At 42.5% G+C, this 27,857-nt stretch overlaps 1 protein-coding gene and 1 long non-coding RNA gene across 3 annotated transcripts in view; one reads left to right on the forward strand and one right to left on the reverse strand.

Annotated features, from left to right (window-relative positions):
• Positions 1-27,857, reverse strand: part of LOC309720936 — a 92,693-nt gene that overhangs the window by 2,271 nt on the left and 62,565 nt on the right. The gene's annotated exons all lie outside the window — the stretch shown is intronic.
• On the forward strand, positions 2,108-6,014 carry emx2 (empty spiracles homeobox 2). Its single transcript, XM_082558175.1, has 3 exons — positions 2,108-2,840; positions 4,065-4,249; positions 5,743-6,014. The coding sequence occupies exons 1-3, from the start codon at positions 2,450-2,452 to the stop codon at positions 5,908-5,910; spliced, it is 744 nt and encodes a 247-aa protein (XP_082414301.1). The 5' UTR covers positions 2,108-2,449; the 3' UTR covers positions 5,911-6,014.

Raw genomic sequence — 27,857 nt, forward strand, 5'->3', positions numbered from 1 at the left:
CATTTTAGAAATAAAGCCTGCTTGCAAATGCGTTTCAATACTTAATTTAAATGAGTAAAGCAACTATGTTGATACTTGCACATGATGAAGCTTGTCGTTTAGATTTTGGTTTCTGGTTTCTAAATTAATCCCACATCACTGCTAATGTATAAACAACACATGGGGATGCTGCATCGTAATCCAGAACTTCTTGGCTACCTTGAGGCTGAAACTGAAACATGTATGCCCAAATATTTAGGAGCGGTCAGACTGCTGGCCTGGCAAACAAGATAATAATAATTCAAAACTGCTTGTGGAGGCTACAACCGTACGACGCTGGCGATCTGAACTTTGTAAAGCCTTTCTTTCTGTAACCACTAGATGTCGGTAAAACACCAGAAAGAAGACGCGTTACATCTGAAAACGGGAAACGTGTTGGTTCATGCCTAAGATCATCAGTTAACTGAGGGTATAAAACTCAGTAAAAATATAAACAAGCAGAAGGTGGTCAGAAAGGAGGCAATTACAAAACCAGTAACATGCTGCTGGAGCTATAAAGTAAGAAAACACCCTCAGCAGGGCGGGAGTTTGTTGTCCCAACAACAAAACTGCGTTGGCATTTTTAATTTGGCTCCCCGATTTGAGCTACTATATAATAATGATGATGATGATGATAATAAAAGTAATAGTAATAATAATAATAATAACAGTAAAAATAATAGGCTGATATTTAATGCAAACCAAAAGCCTCTATCTGAGCTGTATAAGCGAATTGAATAAAAAACTATCCACCTCTGGGAGATTCCTCCAGGTATTGAAAATAATAAACTGGAATGTGTTTTTTAACATCTTAAACAAGATGGTGTGTGTGGTGTATGTGTGTGGGCATGTTGGTGCTCTGATAGCGCTGAGAAGCCCATTCAGTGCTCCAGTATATTTTTATAGGCCACATTTAATTTCAGGGACCCGCATAAATGAGCAAAGCCTAAACTCCATGTGAGTAATAATAATAATAATAATTTAATAATAATAATAAGTGGAGTTATTCTGATTATATGTATTTGGTTGGAAACTTTCCTTGAAACATGTATCAGCTTACAAGCAGCGGCCAAAAAATTAAAATGAACAAAAACAAAAAAAGGCATAAAATGATGAAATAATCTCCAAACATTTGGACGTAGGCTGTCGGTAGGCAATACATCATTTTCTCATTTCGGGGGATGCATCAGTTCACTTGTCAGCAGCCTGCGCGGACTCCAAGTGTGTATTATTTCTTTGTGAAGGCCCGCTGTGCGCGGACATGGCTGCAGCTTCGTGCTGCTGCCGTCAGCCGCTGATCTGCATGCAGGGGTGACAGGTCGCACTCGCACAGGTACACTACTCTAATAAACAGCTCTCACCGTCTAACACACAGCGACACATCAGTGTTACTGAACACTGACTGTTTCAGGATCGTGTCCCGCACACTAGATAAAAAAAAAGCAGAAGCACCTCTAAATCTGAGCTTAAGCGCGTCTGCGTCTTCGACAAACCATTCTGCACAAATGTAAGCGTGTCAGTATAGAACTCATACTAATGTTGATCCTAGAATCGGGACAAATGGAAACAAGCAGCAACGAAAAAAAAAAAAGAATTTTCTACAAATGTCCAGTCACAAATAAATAAATAAACAAAAAGAAAACAGGAAAATATGGAAAAATAAATTAAAACCGACTAATGGCGCAAATAAGCGGCTGCTGAAAAATTCAATTTATTCCATACCATTAGCATCCCAAAAACAGAGTCAAACAGAGCTGATGTGTTGCCGCCACATTGTTTTTGCATATTTTAAAGTAATCACCTCTAGTAGTAACAGCACACACACTTTAAAGATCTGCCTGAACCTGTCGTAGACACTAAATGCAAATAAGCAGGCTACCTTTTCTACTGGTTAGTTGAATGTGTTAAATGTCCTGGAGATATGTGCGCACGAGTGGATGCATGTGTCTGTGTGTCTACATGTGCGCGTGCGGGCATGTGTGCGTGCACGCGGGGGGCTCTTCTCTGAACGAATCCGTTCCGTGTTGCGCGTTCGAGTCCGCCTCTCCGCGCCCCTGCTTCCCATTGACGCACTTTTTAAGCGTCTTCCCCCTTCTCCACCTTAAGGCGAGCAGCAGCGGCAGCGACCAATCACCATGCCATTACAGCCTTCAGAGGAAGCTGTTTATGGGGCTGCAGCGCTAATTAGGCTCATGAACTAACAAATCTGCCTGCACGAAGCCGGCGAGGAAAACGATCACATCCATGGATTAGTCTGGGAGTAGCCGAGCACTTTTTATTTTTTGGCTTCTTCGACACTGCCCGCCGCCCTTTCCCAACTTGTTTACTGCGCAGAAACTTTCCCCTTTTTTTCCTTGGGTGTGGAGTATTTTTCAAGCAAGAGCGCCTACGACAACTTTAACCTAAACTGGGGAATCTGGACTATCAGACCATGTTTCAACCTACACCCAAGAGGTGTTTTACTATAGAGTCTTTAGTGGCGAAGGATAATCCGATACCGGCGTCCCGCTCCGAGGAGCCCATCAGGCCAGCGGCTCTCAGCTATGCAAACTCCGGCCAGATGAACCCATTTCTGAACGGCTTTCACTCCGGCGGCAGGGGCGTCTACTCTAACCCGGACTTGGTTTTTGCCGAGGCGGTCTCTCATCCGCCAAACTCTACCGTTCCAGTACATCCGGTGGCCCCGCCGCACGCTCTGGCCGCTCACCCGCTTTCATCCTCACACAGTCCGCACCCGCTTTTTGCCAGCCAGCAAAGAGACCCCTCAACTTTCTACCCCTGGTTATTACACAGATATAGGTACTTGGGTCACAGGTTTCAAGGTAAGTTGTCAAAGTATTCGACTTTGGATGAGTTTTACGCACGAACAACTACGGGCTGTAGCATTTTCTTTTCTGTTATTATTTCATTTTTGTTTTTTTAGTTTTTTTAGACTGTGTTAAGCTGAGAGCAAGGTGGTGTAAAAAATATAAATATATATTTGTAGCTGTAGCAGAACAGTTTTAAAGTGAAGCGTCGTTAAGTGCCAAAAGTAGTTTCTAAAGGTGTCGCAGCTGTAAAAAGAAATGACCTCGTAACGAATTTCTTCGATTTTGGACAAAGAAAAATAATCTGTAACAAAGAAATATTTATGGCTGGGCTTGTGAGGACGCCTGCAGCTTTGGAGTATGTGTTAACGGGTTGTTGTTTTTTTACGAATTGAAATTCTGACATGTTTGTACACCGGTAGTCTGCAGGTTATATATAGCGCATGATCTATATCCAGAAACGCAATGAAAGCATTTCGCTAGTCTGCGGTTTAAACCTGTTACAGCAGGTTTTTTGTTTTTTAGTTTTTTTAGTTTTGTTTTTTTAAAGAAATAAATACATTTTTATTTGAGCTAAACGTGTAATTATATGATTATGCTGTTTCTAAATTTCTGAACCTGACATCAGACAAAATATGAGTAAATTGTAAATTTATTGTTTAAGTTGGTTTGGCCTGAGAACTTTTCTATTGTTGATTTCGGGTGCTATATTTGTGGTATTTTTATGTGATCGTTATTATTAATAATATTATTACTGAATATTATTTTTATTTGTTTGATTTGGTTTGTTTTTCCTGCAAGTGACAGCGCTATTTTTATTTTTTATTTTACTGGAATGTATTTTCAGTTTAATTTCTAAGATGGTTTTGTGTGTTGTCGATTTACAGTTTGTTCACAAAAAGCTAATTTAATTAAGTCCAGGATTATACGTCTGCTTTATTTGTTTCCCTCTTCTCTTCACACGGAAGGACTGACAGATATTAAAAGAAGAAACCTTCAGTAATGATTAATTTAAACACACACACACACTTTCATAAATACGGCGTGTGGCTTTTTATTGACTAATGTCCAGCTTCTTTTTGGACTTTATTATCGTCCTCTTTTATAGTCCCTCAGGAGACTGCAGTCCTCTAGCTGCGCCCAGGCCTGTTGTTTCTTATGGAATAGTTAACATCTTATAAAATATACATATATATTTGAATACGTCACTGAGGATCCTCACTTTCTGCTCGCTTCCAGGTAATGAAACGAGTCCAGAGAGCTTCCTTTTGCACAACGCGCTGGCCAGAAAGCCCAAAAGAATCCGGACAGCGTTTTCACCTTCGCAACTCCTGCGGCTCGAACACGCGTTCGAGAAAAACCATTATGTGGTGGGAGCAGAAAGAAAGCAGCTCGCCCACAGCCTTAGCCTCACAGAAACTCAGGTAAGAAGCACTGGATTTTACTCGACATTCCGCCCTCTCTCTCTCCACTCACCTGCTCTCACGTTGTGTGTGTGTTTTTTGTTTCAGTGCTGCTTCTCAGCGCGTCGTGTCGTGTTTTTAGCTTTTAGGAAATCCCCACTTTCATTTTACAGTAATTCGAGAGATTATTATTGATTATTATAGAAGCTGACTGTGTCGTGGTGCTTGTCCTGGAGGACGGTGTGTTACTTTTTATGTGTTTGGTTTTTTTAACGTGGTACCGTGCGTCATGGAGCCTTCAATCAGGCCTGTAAAACGTGTGCGTATTTACGCGCGGCACTAAAGCGGGGTGTTATCATTTGCTTATCATTTGCCAAACAATAACGCAAAATTATCAGGTGGCACACCGTTTCCACGTTGTCATTTGAAGACAGAGGCTTTCTGCTGGAGCCAGTCGATCGTCATTGTGTAGGCCTAACCTCATTCCAGGAGGGGGTTGAATTACTTTGTTTTGGGGTGGGGGGTGGGGGGGAGAGAATGTTGCCTTTTCAAAATGGAGGGCAAATTAACCAGTTAACCATTTTATAGGGTAGGAGATACAAAGAGCGAGGCGGGTTCAGTGAATTCCCCCTGCCATATTTAAGATGCTGTTTGAGCCCATCAGCCTGCTGTCTTTTGTCCGCTGTGTGTCCTTTATACGGCGGGGCCTTTTGGAGGAGCTGAAGGGAGAAATGAACCGTCACCTACTTCAATTAGCCCACTGAAGGCTTATTAAACGCACCTCGGTCACCATTAAAGAGCTGAAAGGGCTGCACAGCGACAAAACAGGAACAGATAATTTATCGATTTAGATGTTGTTAATTCCCCCCACGGTACCGATTATTAACAAATCCACTTAGAGGAGCGTTGTTATGTTAAACGTGCCTCAGAGACATTTATTTCTCTTGACATCCACATGCTGACATTTTTGTTTTAAAAAATCTAAAAAAAATTAAATACATTTCTGACCTACTTTGGGTATGGCGTCAAAGTTTCTGCGCGCATTAAAACAGTAGTGAACCTTATTTATTAAAATATTCTATTTGTGTCACAGCTCCTTGTCTCATTTTCCTTTTTCCCTCCCGATAATTTTAAGGCGTGATGTGGAAAAGACTCTGTCCTGTTATATTGTTAATAGAATTGGGGTTTGACCTTTTTAAGGCGGAAGTCGCTCTTTTTTATGTGAGTTAATAAGAATAATTGGAGTAATTAACAATGACATGATTTTTAATGGCATGTATTCGTGCTGTACTGGAACTATAATTGATGTTTGTTTATCCTGGCGGCTGTTTCCTTAGGTGCAGGTCACATTTTGCCTTTTTAAAAAAGTATTGTTATTTCTGCTGAACTCTCTGCTTGTTTTTAGCCATGCTATCCTATTCACGCTTGGTTTTACGCACTGGCCAATCGCGGTTTATCTCGTGAAACTGATACGGGTTTTTCTGGTCCCCCCCCCCCCCCCCTTCTCTATGCAGGTAAAAGTGTGGTTTCAGAACCGACGGACGAAGTTCAAGAGACAGAAGTTGGAAGAGGAGGGCTCGGAGTCTCAGCAGAAGAAGAAAGGATCGCATCACATAAACCGGTGGAGACTGGCGACTAAACAGGCGAGCCCGGAGGAAATTGATGTCACTTCGGACGATTAAAATAAAGACTATGCGCCTGAATGAAGGAGGACATGGATACAGGATGCCGTGTAGAGACAAGTGAGAGGGTACAAAGCCAATGTCACATTTCAGATCTCCGGAGACCGGCAGCTGAGGGTGAGACAAGCCCGACTGACACTGCTGTCACCACGCGGGTCTGTCAGTCCGAGTGACCCAGGGAAATGTGACCGACAGTGTGTCAGTCCACCTACCTGAACCCTTTCTCGCACCAACCACCACTACTACCCCCCTTCCCCCACCCTCCCCCACCTACAACCAACACCTAATTATATTTTTCTCCAACTCACATTGGACGTTTGCACTTCAGAAGGCTTTTATTATTATTTTTTCCTCCTCTTATTTTTTTAAACAAAAAAAAAAATCGTTTCCACGTAAGATATACCAAAACACCAAACTGCTTTTTTTTTTTTTGTAAAACTTGAAATGCATGGTCTAGTTTTTTTTTCTTCTTTTTTTCCTGGTAGCTGTTTTTAATTTGACGAGTTTTCGCAAACCAAGGAAAAACAGAAACAATAACAACAAAAAAGAGGAATAATCAGTTTTGTTTCTAACTCTATTTTCAAACAGAGAGATGTCGTGCTTCTTCCTTTTTACAATGTGTGCAGTCTTTAATTAATGATTCTCGTGTAAAAGTGATTGTGAAAACATATGAAGTAGCGGTGCTGCGTTATGGTGTTTATTTTTAATTTTTTTTAAGGAAAGAAAAGTGGAATTTCGATGAAAAAATGACATCTTTCTATAAAAAAAATAAAAAATAAGTGAATCAGACCACAGACAAAGTACTTAAAGGGAAGGTATCAGGACATTCCTTTAACCTAAAGCTTTACCAATGTGTCGCTGTGGCCCCCACACAGGCTTCTGTCAGGACTTGACCCTCCAGTGAAAGTTGCAATGAAGGACTAAAAAGCAAGAATTGAGCAAAGACAGGAGAGAGAGCAAAAATAAAAAAGCACTGAGCGTTATTCCATGTACAGAAATGCTAAAAAAAAAGTTAATGTTTCTGTTAAACCCGCTTTTACAGAATGTAAATACTTTTTGTGTTTGTGTTAAGTTTGCTACAATTTTAACACAAAGTATACTTCCAAGAAGTATGTAATTGTCAATATTTTGTCAATAAAGTTTTATCAATATGTCGCGCGCAGTAAAAGTATAGGCTTTTGATTACGGAAAGCAACCTTAAGGGTTTTTTTTTCTTTTTTCTTTTTTTTGGAAATGCGCAATCATTTAGCGCACAGCGAGGCGCGCTGATGTGGCGTTTATAGGATGATTTAAAAAACAAAGAGAGGAAAAATTCTGCAGCATGTAATTTGTTTTCCTCAGCCCTGCATTTGTTTCTCAGTCTGACATAGAAAGCATTTTTTTTTCCTCCAGGAGCTGCAGCGTCTGCTCCGCTCCGGCTACAAAGAGTCCCTACAAGCTTTTGTGAAAGTGCAAATCAGTTTGGGCAATTATCATGCGAGTAATATGAGGGGGGAAAGGGGATGCATTGCCCAGTGGTCCACTTTAATCTCTTAATCCACGGATCCAAGGGGGGCTTGGTTGGACATAATTTAGTACAATCTGACTACCCCTCACGGCGCGATAAGGGAAGGTTGCAATGTGCCGCAAAAAATGGGATCTTTGTTTAAAATCTTGTCTTTTAGGCTCCAATCGTGCTGCAAGCTGCTGCTTTGGACCGAGCGGAAACATTACAGGACTTCTTTTTTGGAGTCCGTGGGCGCATTAAAAAAGAGAAAGAGATGCAGGAAACGATTTCTCATTTAAACACAAACAAACCAAACAACAAAACCACGAAAGCAGAAAGAAATCTTAACAAATTGAAACTAGATTATGATGGTTTTTGTTTGTTTCCTCGCGAACAGCACAGCAAACCTAACTTCGGTGTTTCTCGCGGAGGTGCACGTGTTTGTTTAATTGTTTCATAAAGTAAAAAGTGGTGTTTTTGTGGTTTGGGTTAGGAAGGAGGGGGGACATGGCATATAGGGAATTCTTAATCGGCCCATAGATTATAACAGCAATAAAAATCTATAGAGAATACCATTAGCTTTGGAGAAAAAAACCCCTAAAAGCTTTATTACAAACCCAGCTTTGAAATAGGGGGGATTAGAGGACTGAAAGGGTCCCACAATAGTTAGAAGAAAAGGTTTCATGCTAATGAGGTTAATGCCCTTTGTATCTCCGGACTCCACAACTTCATTACTCCTATCTCGGGCAACACCGAGCGGCTCAGAGCTTCACAATCCACTCGAGCTTTTCCCTACCCTGCCTATAAAGAAGGATTTGATAGCAGTCCTGTTCAAACTAGATAATTATATCTTTTCAAGTTGGAATTAAGATAAAGAAAGTGCAGTGGAGGCGGTGAGCCTTGATCCGCCGCAAACAAATTTGGCGCACTCCCCCCCCCACCACACATACACCCCCTCCTCGTGTGCGTCTGCATGGACACACAGGAGACAGGACAGGCTTCTCATTAGAGCCTGGCACAATTTGATTAATTTAAATGCGTTTGATTTCAACCCCTCTCTCTTAAAAGAAGCTAGTGCATGGAAATAATTTTTGATCTTATTTTTGAAATTACGTTTTGTTTTTTTTAAGCTACAATATCCAAAAATCTTCTTCACCAAATTAAAAGCTTCCAGTGGGTGTATTGTATTTTAATTTGTTAAATAAAATTAAAAGACACTTTTTATTTTGAAAGTGCATATTACTACATAAAAAAATGAAAATGAAAATAATAAAAAGCTGTAGGCGGAGGTGGAGTGGGGGATTATTTTCTGTAAAGCAGTCTGGGTAAAGACATCTTCCTAACAAAAGCGCGCATGCCGCTTCCGTAATATTTAGGTGTTTCACGTCTGAGAAATTCAAGGCGCTCTTCTTTTCAGATCCTGGCATTTGTTTGAGGACGATCAGGTGCAATTTGAAACTAAGGTCACATGAATATAATTACTTTGGACAGAACTCAAACAGCGTGCGCGCGTTATGAGTTGAAGTGGGCCCTCACGTATTAGATCCTTCTCCCAGACGTTCGTGCTGTGCGTTAAGGGCCAATTGTGGGGACCTTTGGTGACCCTCTTATCTAAACTGAAACTGCCCCTCTCGGTCCGGGGGCTAAACTCCCTCATAAATCATCACAAGTCCACGCGCAATTTGGTTCTTGCGTAAATTTTGGACAATTTGGAAACGAGCTCCCGCTGCATCAAACATTTAGCGCGCAACGTGAAACGATTATCCACCACTGAAAAGAGTAGTCGGTCCTATCAAGTGACCCCACTGACCCAAAACCTTTAATCTGCAATTAGTAGGTATAATTACGTCCGCTGACACCACTAATGTGAATAGTGGCCGAGGGAGGGAATAAGCGGAGGACAGGCTCGGTATTAGCGCGCAAAGTCAATAATTGATCGAGCTGGAATCTCTTAAGTCGGAAGAAGTGGCTTCTGAAAGGATGGATTTGGATAGTTTGTCAACACGTCGTCTGCCAGAGGAGTTTCATTTCGAAGAGCATCTCGTCGGGGGCAAAATGAATGTCTGTGAGGTGGCACCTGTAGGCCGACCCCGTTACAGACCCAACGTCAGGCCTAACTTGATCTGTCCTGTTTCACAAATTGCCTCTGAAATTGATCCTTGAAACGAGAGAATGAACCCCGCACAATTCCCCTGGCCTCGACATAAGGTGCAGCGATAAATATACAAGACTAATGAGCAATTACCATATGATCACTCTTCAAATAGCTTACATAATAACAAATTAAACATCCACGCCTCGGATTCAGTTTCTTTCTTTATTATTAATAACGAAGGAGTGGCGTTTGCAGCCACGATGTGCTCGGATGATTATGTTTTCCGAACCCAGCAATTTCCAATTTGCCATCGGGTACAGTCAGCGGTTATTGACTCGGACTAACTAGTCTACCGACTTTCAGGGGCATGAACACAGCTGGGCAGAAGTGGCGATCTTTGTGAATAACGCGTCCTTTATCCTTAAGTTATTTCCAGCTCAGATTTTGAACGAGGTGAGGCGTTTAAGAGCAGGATTAAACACGCAGACACTCACGAAGCGCTCCTAAAGGCATCACAGCGGCCTGCTGCGTTTCCTGACATGACAATGAACTTGTTAGCGTTTGAGATCCTATACTGGAAAAAAAAAATCAACATATTGTTTTAAAAAAAAAAAGGAAAAATGCCAAAGCTGTAAGATATAAATATGCTGACTGTTCTTTAAAAAGAAAAGAAAAAGAAACAAAAAGACACTTGAGTTAATGTATTCAAGGCAGGTCGACATCGTATACACACACACACACACACACACACACACACTAAGAGCCTGGCACCAAAATGTGATTGTTAATAGATGAACAAAGCCAAGTGGCACATTACAAGCTGCTCTGACAGGCCCATGCAGAGTTTCACTCACTGGGTTTTGGTGCTCCATTGCCCATGTTCACCGAGGTCACCACACACACACGCTCGTCACATGACCTACATGTGACAAATGGTTATTTCACTATGAAATATTCATTGCATTTCAGAAACAGTAAACTTTATTTTTTTCCACCTGCACAATGGCCGCCCTCCCCGTCTGTCAGGCCTCAGTCCCATCATGCCTTGCGCCCTGCATTTGCAGACACCACCAGCATATCTGTGTGCTCCCCTCAGTAACCACACTGCACAGGCACAGCTCAGTTTGGAAGGCCTCAGAAACTTTATTAGCTGTTTTTTCCCCCGTCTTCCTTAAACTCTTCTTATTATAATTGGCTGCAGCAGTAAACACCTATTTTTCCATGCATTAATATTCTTATGGCAAACTGCAATGCCAGAGATTCCTAATGCTTATTTTCTCTAACGATATAGGGGCAATTTGGGCTGTAATTTGAGGCCGTTTCATTTGCATATAAGTGTTTCCCACATATCCACCACCAGCTCTGAAGAGAGCGATTGTCGACCCCTTGTCCTCTGAAGTTCCAACCTCCAAACATTTTATAGGTTGTATCTGCAAGCAGCATTCCCTTCAGCTCGCTAATGTGTAACACATGGCGGACTGTACACCTGATAAAATACCTCAGGGGCGCTGCAGTTTGGAAAATCCTCAATTCGCTCTCTAAATAAAACAAACAATGGCCTCACTAAATATATCACATGTGCCTGCTGAACTATTTTGTGTCTCTTGACCTGCAAGTCCCCTCCCACATCATCAGCACTGACACAGCTCTGTCTGTTTGCAGGATGCAGCTTGCAGGTACTTTTGAAAATACTGCCTGATTTTATGACCTCCTGCTTTTAGAATAAACAGGCTGTAGTGCTACGGCTTGCTGAAGCTCCATTGCTCTTGTGTGTGTGTGTCTGTGTCTATGTAAGCCGCTGGTTCTCCTGTCCGTGTTTTATGTCGCTCCATGTGAGGGTATGGTCACATGCAATTAAATTAGCTCACTTCTAAAAGTGGACTTTTGAGTCCACTTCCCCTCTGCTACTTCATCCCTGTGAAATCGCTGCAAATGTGGCTACAATTAGAGCTGAAGTGTAACATAGCTCCCAGAGCATGGGTTACAGAGCAGACAGGTGAAATTGTGGGCACCTGTTCTTCTGCCCCCTCAAAGCTTCGCTGTGTCTCCCCCTTTTGGTGACTGGGAGGGAGCAAAATCTGGCCCCCAAAAAACATGAAATATCAAGTTACTTTGGGCTGAGTCTGACAGCAGTGGAGTGTTTAGTGTCTGGGAAGTGAAGCAGCAATAAAATACTAGTGGTCTTTGCAGACAGGGGGTTGCATGCTCTTGGGTAGCGGATGGTGCATCGCTTTTCCTTATTCCTTTTCAACGCAGGAGTCAACTGAGCCCATGACACACATTTAAAATGTAACTTTAGATGTTTGGATTTTTCATTAAGTGGCTTTAAAATAGACTGTTGGCAAACAAGAGAAACATTAGCCTGAAGTAAAGCACATATCAGTAAATACTACTGGTACTGTAGCCTTAAATAGTTTTGTTAACACTAAAAAGAAATGGCACAGTTTCAAAGTGGAACTGTAAACTATTGCATTGGACCACCCTATGGTAAGGTGAAAAATTATTATTCTAATTTGTTTTATAGCCTGAGCTATAGTTGATCATAACACAAATAACTATATGATAACATTAATATAGAAGAAATACTTTTCGGTGGCGCTATTTTGATGTTTCCTTTACCAGATAATTAATTTGCTTGTGAAACAAGTGGGCAATGTATAAAAACTAGCAATAAATTGAGCTTTAAGCAACGATAACCTGCATATTTTTTTTTAATTTTACAAACATATCCGTGAACATTTTGTTGATGGTACTGTAAAGCTGGAAATGATGTTTATAAATCTTTATAGAAGTTAGTAAACACACAGCAGCGCTACTATAAACATTACTTACATGGCTATTCTAAAAGTTGAAGCTTATGTTCTTAATAATTGTATTAAATAACTTAAAACTAAGAAGGTAAGGTGGGCAGTGGCGTAAATTATAAGAATGTGAGCTTGGGGCGGGGGGGGGGGGGGGCGGTGAGGGGGGGCTGCTTACTTATGCTAGCATCTTGGTATTTTTTGAAATATTGTTGCTTAAACAGACACAAATTAGTCACTTCCTGTTTAAGAAAAAAATAAAAATATAGTAATTATATATATATATATATATATATATATATATATATATATATATATATATATATAGTGAGAATAATCTCACTGATCACTGTGTATCTCTGTGATGCCAGTAGTTATGACAAATCTACAATATTTTGGTGCCCTGAGAATTAGAACAAGCTTAGCGATCAGTAATGAAAGCTTTACTACAATATTTCTCTTATCAGTTATGACACCATGCATTATACTACATATAATTTTAAAAAATGTTGAAGGGTCTTTCTTTTTTAATATCTAGAATTTTAGGTGTCCCATAAATAAAATTGGATTGAATAAAATTATTTTTTTTCTACACATGAATAAATTATATTTATATTACTGCCTTAATAATGATTGGTAAACAGGAATAATTATCCTATGTTATTAGTAAATAATTAATCCTGTAATTGTTGAATTAACTATCTATTTACCATTTAACAACAAAGGTCATTATGAAGTGTTTTGACATTTCTGCTTGTGTGTGTGTTGACATATTTGGTGTGAGTTAAAAACAGAAGTGTGGCTCCAGACTGAAAATATTTACCAGCTCATTCTGCACATTTTCACGCTTTAGTTTGGAATATGGAGCTTTTACCCTCCTTTCCAAATTACCCTCAGTCAAAACTGGAGAATGACAAGCAACACTGACCAGACCACTTTATTCTAATTTACAACAGGCAGTTTTCATAACACACCAGAAGGGGTTTCTTGACACTCTGTAATTCATGGTAATTCATGACGTTTCAGCTGCTTCACGCGACGTCTTCATGAATGCTGATCCAACTCTTACGCCAGCTCTCATTAGCTTCTCATACAACACTGAAGTCATTTGTGGCATCAATGCGACGCCGTGCCAACTCTCTGGTCAGTTCTGTCATAATAGCCCACCTCCCCCTCTGCGCAACAGACACTTGAAGTCGGTTTAAACATGACTAATATTCACAAACAATATTTTCCGTGGAGGACTGTGTGTGCGTGTCTTGTATGAGCGAGTATGCATTTGCGGTTTGGTAGTGGGTGTCTCTGCGTTCTCTGCTCCATCGTGGAAAAATACCGTCCGACAAAACAGTCTGTGGCTTTGTCTCGAGAAATTGAATGTCCTCGGTCGTGGCTAAATACACATCGTTATGTTCAGCACAAACACCTAACAAAAGAAGTGGTTTTGTCTCATGAGCCCGAGGGCTGCAACTTCAGCTGAGATTATGCACACAAACATGGAAGTAATATACAGAAGATGAGGCTGGAAAAAGTACGAGAAGCTTCATGTTTGTTACGTCTTTGCTATGGCGGCAGATGTTCTCGAATTCCCTGCTGGAAAACCGCGCGGGCCATGTGTTCCAAATGTGTTACGGCAGGGGGAGAAAATACAGTGTGCTGAAGTGTCTGACATCTAAACACTGACATGTTTAAGCAACGCAGAAAGACAAGAAAAGGCTTTTAGTGCAGGTTTCAGTGTGACTGCTTGGAGAGCTGGAGCCTTGCTTGACAGGCGGTGTAAATGATTGGTGGCAGTAATTCAGTTTGTGACACCTATTATGGGCCAATGAACAACTTAGCACCTCCACAGAGAAACTGACCTAAATTACTCTTGCTGATCATTCACTCCCATTCACTCATAATGTTCTTCCTCTGCACAGCTTAGCTATTTATTGAAAGGAGAGGAATGCTGTCTAAACATCTCAAGTGGAGTTTGTGAGAGCCACCTTCTAATTAATAACAAGCATAACTCGGTTTACGTAAGCTTAAGGTGAAATAATTACCTCTCCACAGGCAGCAGCACAGAGAGACTTTGAAGTCTGACCAGCGTTGGCTGGGAACTCTCCAACTTCGACGGTTGTGCAGCACTCCATTATGCATTAGCAGCAACCGAGAAGTGCTCTGTGCTTCACCTGACTCTAACTGGTGCTAACGCTTGCTGGCTAAAGCGCCTTCAACCATATAATTGCATGCAGTGTGAACATATGAGCTCTAAATGCATGTAACCCACAGAAATGAGGGGCGGGTTGACTGTGAAGCCACGCGATGTGCGCATCAGCAGCTCAGACGAGCGGGCAGAATAAACAGGTGCAACGCCGAGTGTGGAATATATAAACGAGGAAATGGCAATCTATGTCTTTTCAAGTCCAATTACAACGACAGCTAAAGCCACAGCACCTGGTCTTGTTGAAGCTTTTTGTCCCCCTCTAATACAAGCACGCACGCACACACAGGCTGTTCTATGTGTTTATGAGTGAGGTATAATGGTAGCGGGGTGTGTAAATGGTAAATGGCCTGTATTTATATAGCGCTTTACTAGTCCCTAAGGACCCCAAAGCGCTTTACATATCCAGTCATCCACCCATCCACACACACATTCACACACTGGTGATGGCAAGCTACATTGTAGCCACAGCCACCCTGGGGCGCACTGACAGAGGCGAGGCTGCCGGACACTGGCGCCACCGGGCCCTCTGACCACCACCAGTAGGCAACGGGTGAAGTGTCTTGCCCAAGGACACAACGACCGAGACTGTCCAAGCTGGGGCTCGAACCGGCAACCTTCCGATTACAAGGCGAACTCCCAACTCTTGAGCCACGATCGCTGTAAGTGCTGCAGGTTATTTTGTATTTGGAGGTGAGGACATGGCAAATCAGACCACTTCACACATGAAAGGCAGGAGTAGGTTCATTTAATTCTCTGTGCCTCTCTTAGCCTGGATCTCGCTGTCCTTTTAGGGGGACTCCAGAGGCTAGTTAAAAGGTGTCTGATTCTCACCATGAATCTAATTAGATCTCTGACTGAGGTCTTAACATCTCCTTTGAAAAAAAAGAAGAAGAAGAAGAAGAAAAAAGAAATGCATGGAGGAATAAGGTGCTAAAGCACATAGCCCCTCGCCTCCACTGCACCTTGGCCTGAGCTGTCCCCCTGCTCCCTCCTTTTCAAGAGAAAAACAAAGTCCTGCAGGCTAATGAAGTTTGTAATTAAGGAGATTCTGTCGGGCTGAATGAGTAATTAGGACGTAGTTTCTCAGGGGTGTTAATGGTGGTCAGGCTCAGTGGAGCATAGGCTGCATGTATGGCCAAAGAGAGCACTCTTTCATACCTCACCAGCAAGCGGAAGGGGGGGAGACGTGAGCCCGTTTTCCCCTTGATTTAGACCTGTTGTCTCTCAGGGAGGGGGCTGTTTGGTGCACTGTAAGATGTGCAGTGTTATTTAAGATCAGTAGACTGAGTGGTTGAGGAGAAGCTGTCCTTCTTCCCTCCAGATTGTCACGTTCAGGCATGTCTATAGGAAACATGAGTGCATTCGCAGCCCAACTAATTTGCTATAGATTTCTGACGTATTGTGAAATCAGATATAATTTGAGGCAAATGGCTGCGGGACAGGACCACGCGCTGTTCCTGGTGAAGACATCTCCATTCTAATTATCACATTTACTTCAGATTGGTTGACTGTGCTGCTGATAAAGAAAGTTCACCTGGCCTCAATTAACTATATTTATCTCAGATTATCCCTCCATGAGATTTCTGCTCTGGCGAAAAGATTAGCGTTATTAAGAGTCGCATATGCAGGATGAATACATTTTCAGACAAAGTGACATCTCTTAAGGATGAGAAATTAAATCAATGAAATGGGAATCAAAAGGAAGTTGCTGCATGTACTCGGGATTCTTCAGCCGCCTTTTTTTTTTTCATAAAAATTTCTCCTGCTGTAATATCACAGCTTGCATGCACAGATACGCTGTTTTCAAATTGAAAACTAAATTTAATAATTGTTTAATTCTTATCTGAAGTTATCTACAATCAAATTTGCTCACCAAAACAGAGAGGTGAGATTTACTTAAAGTGGTGATTTGGATTTGCAGTAATAGAGCACATTAGCGTGAGCACACTGAAGCCAGATCAGAGTGTTTACAAACTGACGTCTTTGACAGATACTGTAGAAGGAGTCTCACCAGAGGCTGATCTCTGGTTAACCTCTACATTCTCTAAAATCATTTACACAGTTTAAACTGGGAAACGTCCTGCTGTGAGGCACAACACCTGGGCTTTGAACCCGTGACCTCACATCTGAGTGCTCTCGCTGAAGCCCCCGCTGCCTCCCGGTCAGCTGGAGGATCAGCACGGACAGACAGACCCAGAACTCTTCATTTCCTGTTTCGCCTGCAACTACAAAAAAAAAAGCAAAGAAAAGAAAAAAGAAGCTACCTGTGTTACAGGTAACCAAAGCACGACCCTTGTGAGGACAAGCTATGTTTTCCCTGTGCTGTGGGTAAAAGGCCAGAAGGAAAACAGAAAGCGAACAATGTGGTCATTCCAGATATTTTTACGTATTCAAAGATAATAAAAGAGACTTTAAAGTAATATCGTTCCAGATTTTTCCACTTTATTGACATTTTTTGTTGCCTTAGAATTGCTCCCGTGGACCAAAAGGGGATAAGACAGATCTCAGTTGCAGGTGTTGCGACTTTCATCCGTAGATAAAGCCGCGGCCGGCTGAGTTGGTTGTGTCCCTGTGACGCGCCTCCAATAATCCATAATGAGTCGTACTTGTACTTTGCGCATTTATTTTAAGAACAAAACAAAAACAAACATTTGCGCTTTCAATCAATTTACAACTAGCGCATGGATTAACTGGTGTGCCAAAAAATGACGGTCAACAGAAAAGTTTGCCCACAAACCACTCACCCAACACACCTGCTGCGAACACCGACATCAGGTAAATAGACTGTGACCACACCCACATACCATCACCTGAGACGCAGGTAAAGCTATACACCTGTGCCACCAAAACAAAAAGGAAAAACATAAACATTGACTTTGGCTCTTACAATAGGCTCATTACAGGTTAAGTAGCGCAGGTGTTTGTCAGCTCCAGGCAGACCTACGTGGATGAGGACTTCTCATGCAGGCTACTTCCTCACACATTAGTCTTCAACCAAATTACTCTGAGCGGAGGCTCTGCCCAGTCCATCCCTCATCGACCTCTCTCCCCTCTGCGCTGCAGGCAGGGCTGGAGATAAAAAAGCTGAAAACCGGCTCTAGGAATCCTAAATATTAGTGGTTGTAAATCAGCCCCCAGTGGCCTATGAATAGCAATTATCTTTTTTTGCACTAATAAATCCCCCTAGTCACAGATAAGATGGTTTCCTTCCCCAACCCGCAGTAAAAACAGCTAAGTATTGAGCAAGCAAAAATGGGAGGGGTACAGCAAATAAATGAGGGCTCTTTAGCAGTGGATTACACTCAGTCATAAGAGGGAAAAATGTAGTCTTTTGTAGTGGTGGTGCACAGCATATGAATCGAGAGGGGAAAAGGCGTATGATCACAGGACTTTAGGAATTCAGATGATATCAAGGAGCAAGCCTGAGCTCTTATCAGCCTTATCAATACCTGCTAAACATGATTCCCTTCAGTGCGCACTGAGTTTCGGCTGGTGGAAGTGCTGAGATTTCCTGAAAATGTCACTGGAGGGGGAGGAGAGGGAACATAGTGAATGATTGTGAGGTTATACCAATCTGATAGGAATGCTCTTTGATTTTTATCTATAATCAGTGAGGATGGACAAGGTTTAGCCATTCTAGAGCGCTCTCGACTGATTCAGCTGAACATCCCTCAACCAGAACGCCAAACTAACTTCCTCTGTTGTTAGCACTGAGAATAAGTTCACAGTACCTCTGAACTCTACTGGGATTTCTAAGACTTTATGGTATTCATCTATAAAGGAGAAAAACACAGCAATCAGGAGCTTTTTCCTTGCCTCTTTGCTCTATAAGGTGAATGAACCCTTATTCCATGTAAAGACTTAAGTTAACCTCATTAAGCTTGCTCACACACAAGACACATAATTATCCCTGAGAGGATAGCTGGTGCTAATACAAATTAGAAAGATAATTAAGCTACTGAGACTGGCCATTGCATCTCCCAGAGCATTGGACCCACAGAACCATTACGGTGAATTAGAGCCTTTGTTTACAGTCACAACAAGAGCCTTTTACCAGTGGCCATGTTTGTCAGAAGCCCCGTGTAACCTGGGTTCAAGTGCGCCGTGCTTCCTTTGGTTACTTGTGGCACATTAGTTTGGGAACACACCTCGCCCAGGTGTTTGCGCCTACCTGCAGAATTTAATGTGAATTCCTTTCTTTGCAGCGTCAACCACAACTCCACAACGCCCCACCTCACTGAAAGCAAAGACCCCTGAGAAAAAGTGCCTGTGGGCACTCATAAAAATTCAATCTAAATGACAAACCACTTCTGAAGTGTGCAATGCGGCTGCTCCCCTCTGTAACAAGGCAGTTTAGTGCCCTGAAAAGTCATAGCAGCTACTTCAACGATACCTTAAATGCCTCCTCAAGCTAGCAGTAAGCAGTTCTCTCTTTGCCTTTGCAAACTCTCACTCAAACAGGAATAATAAATCTGGCTGATTTCTACATTCCTCTTTAGATCATATGATACCCAAACAACCGGGTGAAAACTCAAACTGCTCCAGCGTGTGCACCACAAACATACATGAGCGCCGCTCAATCTGGTCTCTCCGCAGCATCGTGATTAGATCAGGGCTGAACTTTTTTGGTGAAAATATGTCAAGAGAAAAAGATAAGTACACACAGCTGGATGCATTTTAGACTGCAATTCTCTTTTGTCATAGGAAGAGCACACACTGTGGAGGGCCCAAATGAAAATGCCGTTGCATTTGAGTGAACCAAAGCAATTGTTTGTGCGTGTGGGGAGGGGGTTGTTCCACACACTCCAGCTATGCTTTAAAAATATAGCTCATAATGGTGAAAAAGTTTTTGGCCATGTACAGAGGCAAGTTTTCTTTTTCTTCCCTTTGGTGAGGGGAGTGTGGAGAAGAGGAGCACGCTGCTGGTTGTGTGCCAGCTCTGCCTCCTGTGGTTTCACGCATAACAACCTTGCATGTGCACAGCTCTAAGTAAAGCATTGATTTAAGAGGGTACTTCTTCTTTCCACAGCTTTAGCAAAACAAGCTCCTATGTTTGGATAGACCCTGTAAGCAGCTCACTGACCTGAGCAATGGGTCAGATTAAGTTGGACCCTCCCCACCACCGCCACCTTCACCCTTCCCTCCCTCCCTTCATCCTTGTCGGCCCAACGCAAAATGAGGAAAGGGAAAGTGCTCTTCAGGGCAGGCAGGCCTGCCAGCCAGGTCAAGGGAGTTGCTCAGGAAAACAGGAAACTGACAAGAGAGACAAATGACAGGTCTCACCCAACCACCCGCTGGTTAACCAGCTTGCTAAAAAGCTGATCATCCGTAATTGCTGCAAGACTTTAAAAAGCCTTTAAAATATCTGGTGAGATTTAATTAAAAAAATAGAAAATATTTTACTCCAGCAATTACCACAGCTCTGTCCATTTTCCCATAACTAATTTCCAAAAGTCTACCACTAAGCTGTGGTTACCTAGCTCATTGTAGTCAGACTCATCCCAGTCCACATAAATCTGTAAATCTGTTACCACTGAAGCTCGTCTGGGACAAAGCTGGGATAATAACCTGTAAAGGAGGTCGTACAGTTGATCATGAACACAGCAAGCTCTCTATTATGGTTCACAATTAAAAGAAACATTAACTCCGAGTGGAAAAAGCAGACGGCAAACACTGTGACATGGCATCAGGCTTAACTTAAATTATCTATTGACTCTGCTGAGAGATTGTTCACAATAAGTTAGTTATATATTTCCTCTGGAGAAGTTGGAGGGAGGATTGTGTGTGCTTTTGCTTGTGTTTGTGCTTGTGTGTGAGTAAGGGGAGAGTAAGGGTTCAGAGCAGAGAAGCTGCTTTTGGCCAAAGGCAGAGATAAGCGAAGGGGAGTGGAGGTGGTGGGAGGGACGCAACGATTGAGCCAGGCAATCAGCGAGCGATCTGAGGCGGTGTTTAGTGATGCTGTAAGATCTGCTAAACTAGCCCTAATTTCCCCTGTTGTAGGAGATGTGTGAGTTGAGGTGGAAAGGGGCAGGAGGAGGGGAGGCCTTTGGTCTGTCGGAGTGGAGTTAATCTGAACCTGGGGCAGTGCGTTCACTTTTGATGGAGGCCAGAGATTGGACGCCGAAGCGGAGGGGGAGGAGGGCCGGGAGGATGAAAGATCACCCGCACCTGCGAGGGGCTGCCGAAAGTTACAACTCACTCAAAGAGGCCTTTTTTACTGCTGCTCCATTTGTCAAAGATGATGGGGGCAATAGAAGCGAGAGCTTCACTCCATTTCTGTTTTTACTGGTGGCTCATCATTTGCACTCGCTGCCATGGGATAAAGATTACACCGATTCGTCTTTTCACCACGAAATCTTTGCCAAATGCAAACTAAGTGCACATTTACAGAGTGACAAAAAAATCACCACAAGGATAAAAGAAGAGTCTTAGCGTGGCATTTAATTCTTTCTTCCATCTTTGATTCACTGCGGCCTGTTTTTGGTTTCAAGAGGTGCTTGTATGCAAAATCTCCCACAATCCTCTTGGAAAGAAATATGAAGCACCGCCCCTTTGAGGTTTGCCCTCTTTAGCCTTGTGTCTTCGTCTCGTGTGCTAAAAGAATAATCTGTGCCGAGAGTTTTCGATTAACTTACAAAGGTCCTCTCCTTCTTTGCAGCATAAAACGCTGAGATCTAACGCAAAGAGCACTCTGTCTCCACAAACCACAGCTTCATCAACAATAAGCGTCGGCAATAATTTACAGCTGCGAGGATTTAAGGCAGAATTTCTTAACAAGGATGAACTCGCTGTCCAAATCAATAACTGTGTCAGGCTTAAAAACACGAGTTTCTCGGGACAGGTGCAAGATAAATTTCGGAGTATTAGAATGCCATCCAGACTCTGTTCTTTATTAAAGTCAGTAACAATCCAGTTTGTAAATGCATTATAGGCCAGATATGCTGAATAGAGCTGAATACAGCCAAGTGAAGATGGGAGGAGAGCATTAATCCCTCTCCTCTGTCTGTTTCATGTGGCCTTTTATGCTCTTTGCCAGGGTAATGCTCTCGCCTCAGCTGGCAGTTCAGGCTGCGCCAAGAGCATAGCACATCTGGCTCTAAAGCTGAGGGAGGGATAGTGTGTGCGAGTGTCTAAATAGATCGTGGGCTTATGTCTGCGTCAGGCAGGTGGGCACCACTTTGTGTTTGGACGCATTTTCTGAAGAATTACAAAGAAACTGCCCTCCGTGCCCCAACATGACAGGCAGAGGTGCCTGCTCATAAACAAGAACATATGGACGGTAAAGAATCGTAAAGATTTTGTTTCCGCTGGCCCGGAGTCCCGCTGAGAGCAAAGTATCAACTTCAGTCAAAGAATGAATGTTTTCTGTAAGTTATCGTCCAGACAAGTGGAGCGAGTAACTCTTCTCCAGAAAACAAAGAGAAGCTCCCAGCTGGGAACTAAACAGATTGCACTCTACATGCATGTATTTAAAATTGAGACGTATAAATCGTGCGCTCATGCTAACAGATTGAGATGTTTTACAAGTGAAACATGCTTGCTTTGACATTCCTGCATTAACTTTTCAGCTCTGTGACGCTGCAAGTGCTTCCCTCTTCTTCTCGTACATGGAATGTTTTTCCAGAGTGCGGTTTGGACGCTCATTCATGCTTTTTTCACATGCAAATCGATTTCCATATGTTCATCTGAGAGCGATGTGCTTGTGCGGTGAGCACTACCCGAAATTCAAGTTCTCTCCGCTATTCTAATGAGACTCTGTTCAAATATAGACAGGAGAATTGCTTGCGCCATATAAACACACAGCCAAATCATTGTGTTTGATGAATGGACTACAGGAGGGCCTGTATATGCACATCGCTGATGTTAGGCCCGAGGCTCTTGTCGAATAGATTGCGAGAGAAAATGTGGGACAGAATTCCTGGCAAAGCTAACAGGTCAGGGAATATCCACTTTATAATGGCATAGTGTTGTGAAAAACAAGTGGACCAGCAACTCATAGATCACATTTCACACCCAGGGCCAATTAAAGCCTGCTTTAAATAACATCAAGCTGATGGATCTGTCTCAACCCTTAACACCGCAACCTTGGAAGCACGAGGACTCATTGCCCTGCAGTTTAGCAGCATGTGGCCGCCAGCAGTCATACACAAGAGAGGCTTGCAGTGAAAAATAATGGGCACATTTTTACACCCTCTAGTCCTTTACACCTGCACACCATGTCCTCAGTTATAGAGTGGGTGAAGTGGCTGGTGTTAGCCAGAAACAACATTCAAAGGACTGAGCTCCAGACTGAATCACCTGCAAGAAGCGGCTCATCTTTTCTTCTGTCAATGTTTTTGAAAGAGGCACCATTTCATAGTGATTGCGAACAGCTAACTGGTGATGCTGGGTGTGAGAAAGTGTTGCTGGGATATTTCGCCACATGAAGGGGAGACCAATTGTGTGTACAGCACCATCTCTGCAGGAATTAGTGGTGCCATTAAGTGGCGATGAGTTGCAGCGGGGGGCCACATCCCCTGTTCCCTCATTAAATCGCCGGCAGCTGCCCTTTATCACAGCTCTCCCTCGCCACCGTACTGTACCATCAGCACCCTCACAGCACCCATGGTGCCAGTCTAGGACCTTTGGCCTTCATGAAATCTCTTTTAGTAGCTTTAAGAAAGTTTAATTACAGGCTACTGTAAGGACCACATTGATTTCCCCCCTTGTGGTTTTTGCACCATCTACATTTCTTTAGATGCAAATGTGTTTTAAATGAACTCATCTAAAATTGCATTTAATATACTTTTGCTAAGAACGAGATGCTGGTGAGAAGGGGCTGTGTTAGAAAGGTATGATTAAAACCATGGAAACGAAGGTTGAATATGATTAACATATTTTAAATATTATTAAGACTCTATATATTTATAGATATTGTAAAATGTCTGCAATTTTGTTCCTCTCTATGGTTTTTTCTGATACACATAATTTATTTAGTCCGGGATGTAACCTAGTGGTGGCTGGTGACTAACCACACAGCAGGTGATGTGCGAATATGAAGACTGGGATTGATTTGTTCTGTTCACGCGGTGACACGACAATGATCATCAAAAAAAAGCAAAGCTTTTCCAAGAGCAGCCTTTTCTCACGCAGACACGTCGCTCTCGTAGCTCTTTAATCCATCACAAAAAACATTAATCCATCGACATTGTTTTAAGTGTGGATCGGGGAGAAAAAGACACAAAGACACTGTGACACCGCATGTATGTGCAGGAGCGCTTCACACTACAATGTATGTAATGATATCAAAAGGAATTCACAAATATTCCCAGACACTAAACAGCTTTTGAAAAGAGGAGACAGAGGTGTTCTCGAATGCTTCCCAGAATGACGTGCTCGAGGCTGTGGCTGCAGGGCAGAGATGCATTGCTCTGCAGACAGAGGGGAAAAAAATAGTAGGTGGGGCAGGAAATAATGACAAGGCCTATGCGTCTTTTCTGAAAACACCCACTCTTGTGAAGTTTGGCCATTTCCTTAAGGCATAATTCATTTCTGGAAGCATGAAAGTTGAATTTTCCTTTATTTATTTAGAACACGATGAAATATATGGATGCATATACCTGAAACATCTTTTAAAAAAGAAGTTAAAACCCCCATTTTCACTGGATTTAAGTACCGTGATGAAGAAACACAAAGTCCAAAGCAGTTCAGTGTTACAATAGTGAATACAGCTGTCCAGTCTCAGCCCCTGAGGCGACCGGGCCTGGATGAGGTCTCAGAAACACAATCATACACACATGGATCTGGGGAAATTAGAGTTTCACGTAATGTAAGCATTTACAGGTGGTAAATATCCTGTTGGATTTCATGAATGTAGAAGCTTAAGCTTTACGCCCACAAGCTGCAGGGCAGAGACACCCCCCCTCCCCAACCCCGCTCCCAACACACACACAGAAACGGAATTGATTTAGTATTCAATATTAAGCAATTCAGTCGTATGAATCTTTTCACACCTTTGGATAATCTGCAGCATCTTGAAACAAACACAATTTCACTGATACGCCATATATAAACGCAAACGTATGGCAATCGCCAAGTCAGCTGGTGAATAAACAAGTGAAATCTCTAACCTATGTCACTTCCTGATATCAGCACCGTGGAATATGAGTCTAATTTCAAGGTAATTAAGATGATCTCTTTCCTATTTATTTTTTCAATTTATGTGCCTTTTCAGTAATATCTTGCTCCATACATCAGCCCTGGAAATAGTTAAATCAAATTTGCATCCCTTGAATTGGGTATATCACAAACCTGATTGCATCGGCGAAATCCACCCATTTTCTGGGGTTTGACTTTAGCTACGCTCCGTGTAATTACATGGCGAGGACCGGCGACAACATTCGAGACAACGGAATTACATCGGCGTTGGCTCGAGTAATCGCTCGTTCACAGCGTTGAAGTTTTCACCGCCGCCTGAAGTTTGTTTCACTGCAAGCGGAACAGAGGCCGTAAAGACGACGCTCAAGGCCCTCCAGTTTGTTACCGAGCACTTTACCTGGAGAGCCGTTGTACTTAAAAGAGACTAACAGCCATAATGGAGATCTCTATCCAAGGTTGCATATCTGATCGACGGTGCTTTAAAGATCAAACAGCCAGCTAAACATTTGGCATTCCACACAGAGCTTCTTTTGATGTTGTGGACCGCCTCTCTTCAAAGGTGTCTTCATACCACCACGAAGATGTAAACATTATTACTCTTAATCCATTCAGTCATATTTTGTTTGCTTTCAGGGCAGAGTCACATTCAATTTTATCCAGGATAACCCAGAGAAATGCTCACTGACCATTTGTAACACTAATTAAAAAATCAACCCTGGAAATTGTGCAGGAATCATAAAGCAGCTATTATAAGAAAAGATGTTTTGTATTAGCTTGCAGCAGTTTGCTCATTTCTTTCCTCCAGTTTTTGACATCCAAATGTCAGGTAGCCTCGTAATAACTTACATAACTAATTCCAATTTCACTTTGATTTGTCCAAATGTAATAAATAAAAATACTGCAATGTTTTGCATTTCCGCAGCAACGGTTCTTATCTTCGACTCGGCTTGCATCACCTTGATTCCTTTCAGATGGAAGCAGCTATTATCGGGCAAATGATGTCTGAAATGTAGAGTATATTAATGATGACTGTAACGCCTGCCCGATCACTTGCTTAGAAAAATTATAGAGGATTATTTCTGAAAGGCAGAAAAACATGCCGCTTATTAAATCATTTCTCTCTCTTTCTCTGTCTTCAACCCCCCCACCCCTCCTTCTTCATGCTTTTCATGGGTGGTCAACAGTAATCAGTTTACCGTCTGGCTCTTTCAGGATGTTAAGACATCCACTTTTCATTTGCACAAACAGTAAGATAGTTTCAAGCACCCATTTAAATTAATCCCCCTTAAAGTTTTGTGCAGTCCCTCTAGAAAAAAAAACACACACACCCACTTTTAATCGGAAACCTGTTTTTTTCCTCTTTTTTTTTGCAAAAAAAAGGATTTACTCATAATTCTCATTCTCATCCCTTCCCCCCACTTGCAAAAAAACACATCTGCACCCCTTTTGCGTGCACGCTGTGCAGACACATGTGCTTCCACATACATACACACCAACACACACACACAAACACACACTGTATAATTTATAAAGCCTAAGCTCTTTCAATACTCCAAAATGCCAGATAAACTTTTCTCATTTGCTCCTAATTTGGTCACGCAAGATAATGCCAACATCTGAAGGCTTTTTAAACTGCTTTTTAAAATGCATTCCTGAAAGGAGCTGGCACTGGCACCTCTGCACCTTGTCAGCTCCAATAATTATTTCCAATCCGGAGCTAGCCCTTAATGTGCTGATTAATCCAGCCCTCTCCTTGCTGTGAGATGCATTCAGCTCCATTAATTTTTCAAAAAGGCCTCACTCTCTTTTGCTGGGAGCCCTGCAGATGTCAGGGCTGTGGCAGAGAAAGCCATTAGAAGTTAACACCTCCCACTCCCCGGAGACTGGCATGGACTTTCTCCTCCCCCATTCTAATGCCAAGCAGCCGCATTAAGGACGTCAGCTGCCAAGCCTGGCATTCCCTGAACTTGGACATCACCATCTAATCATCCCCCCACCAAAAGCAAACAACCTTAATAAAAAGTGGTTTCGAGAAACCGACATAATGAGAAACAAGGCTATGACGCTCTCACAAGCCGTGTCAGCATCCTCGCTTTGGTTTCCTGGGAATATTCAGGATTTGAGGAGATTCTCATGGCGTGTGTCAGTGTTCTTATCCAAACTCTCAGCTCGGAGATTCCCAGCCAGGTTTCAAATCGGCCTCTGTGAAAATGTCCTTTAGAACAACTCACTCACCAGTGTGTTCGAATTCAAAGCGGTTTGAAATCTGCGCTCCAACCTCCTCTCACTCACGGAGCTTTGTGCGGCTTCCCCCTTATGCAGACTGGTTACAAGCTGTCTCAATTGAGGAAATCCCCCCCTTCAAGCAGCTTTTATCTGCCGATAGGTAGGTGAATGGTGGAAATTAGGATTCCTGGAGAGACTTGGGATGGAGAGAATAGAAACAAAGACTTCCCCATGTCGGGAACCGATGTCTCTTTTTCCACTGCTTTTTCCTTTCATCCCAAGGGCTCCTGTCAGACGAGGGAAGGAGAACGAGAGCACATATAATACCTTTTAAGAGGCTGCCAGTTCTCTCCCATGCGATAAGCTCTGCTCGAATCACAATGGAGTTTCAGGACCCTGCAGTCACCCCACTGTAGGCCTGAGAACACACTTCAGCACAGACATCAACATCGATATGCAAGCACATTGAAATATAGCACTGTAGCTAATTATACATACAATATTGGCTCCATCTCGAACTAAAGAGTCTCTTCTTATAAATCACTGTTAGGGTCCGACTATAGCCTCTTAAGTTAACTTTAGGACTTAAACATCCAATCATCTGCGTACACCGCAAAGCTCAGGTTGCCAATACAAAGGTGTGTAACTCCACTCAACAGTGGCGATACTATGTATACAGTATTTTGTATACAATCCCCACCGCAAAGTATTCAAAAATCTGTATAAACAGAGGCAGTGTCAAATCCCAGCCCTTTTGAATGTTAATGAAACGGAGGTGTTAGGATGTCAGAAATCTGTCCAATAATGATAACAGTACAACTCCTGTTTACACTGAGCACGCTTCAGCTCCCAAAACCCAAAGTGCAGCCTCATTTACGTGCTAATGTGGGGAGGCAGATAAAGGACGGAGGAGCGATCGCATGCCCTGTCAGAGAGTCACCCTTTGAACCATCCCTCATGCCGGTGAAGAGGGGGGAAATTAAAGAGCCTCAGCAGGTT

Source organism: Aulonocara stuartgranti, assembly GCF_965226115.1.
Source record: "Aulonocara stuartgranti genome assembly, chromosome: 13".
Classification (NCBI taxonomy): Eukaryota; Metazoa; Chordata; class Actinopteri; order Cichliformes; family Cichlidae; genus Aulonocara; species Aulonocara stuartgranti.

Coding starts and splice junctions, on each gene's coding strand:
- emx2 (XM_082558175.1), top strand. CDS start 2,450: ATGTTTCAACCTACACCCAAGAGGTGTTTTACTATAGAGTCTTTAGTG. Junction 2,841..4,064: donor CTTGGGTCACAGGTTTCAAG/GTAAGTTGTCAA, acceptor GCTCGCTTCCAG/GTAATGAAACGAGTCCAGAG. Junction 4,250..5,742: donor TTAGCCTCACAGAAACTCAG/GTAAGAAGCACT, acceptor TTCTCTATGCAG/GTAAAAGTGTGGTTTCAGAA.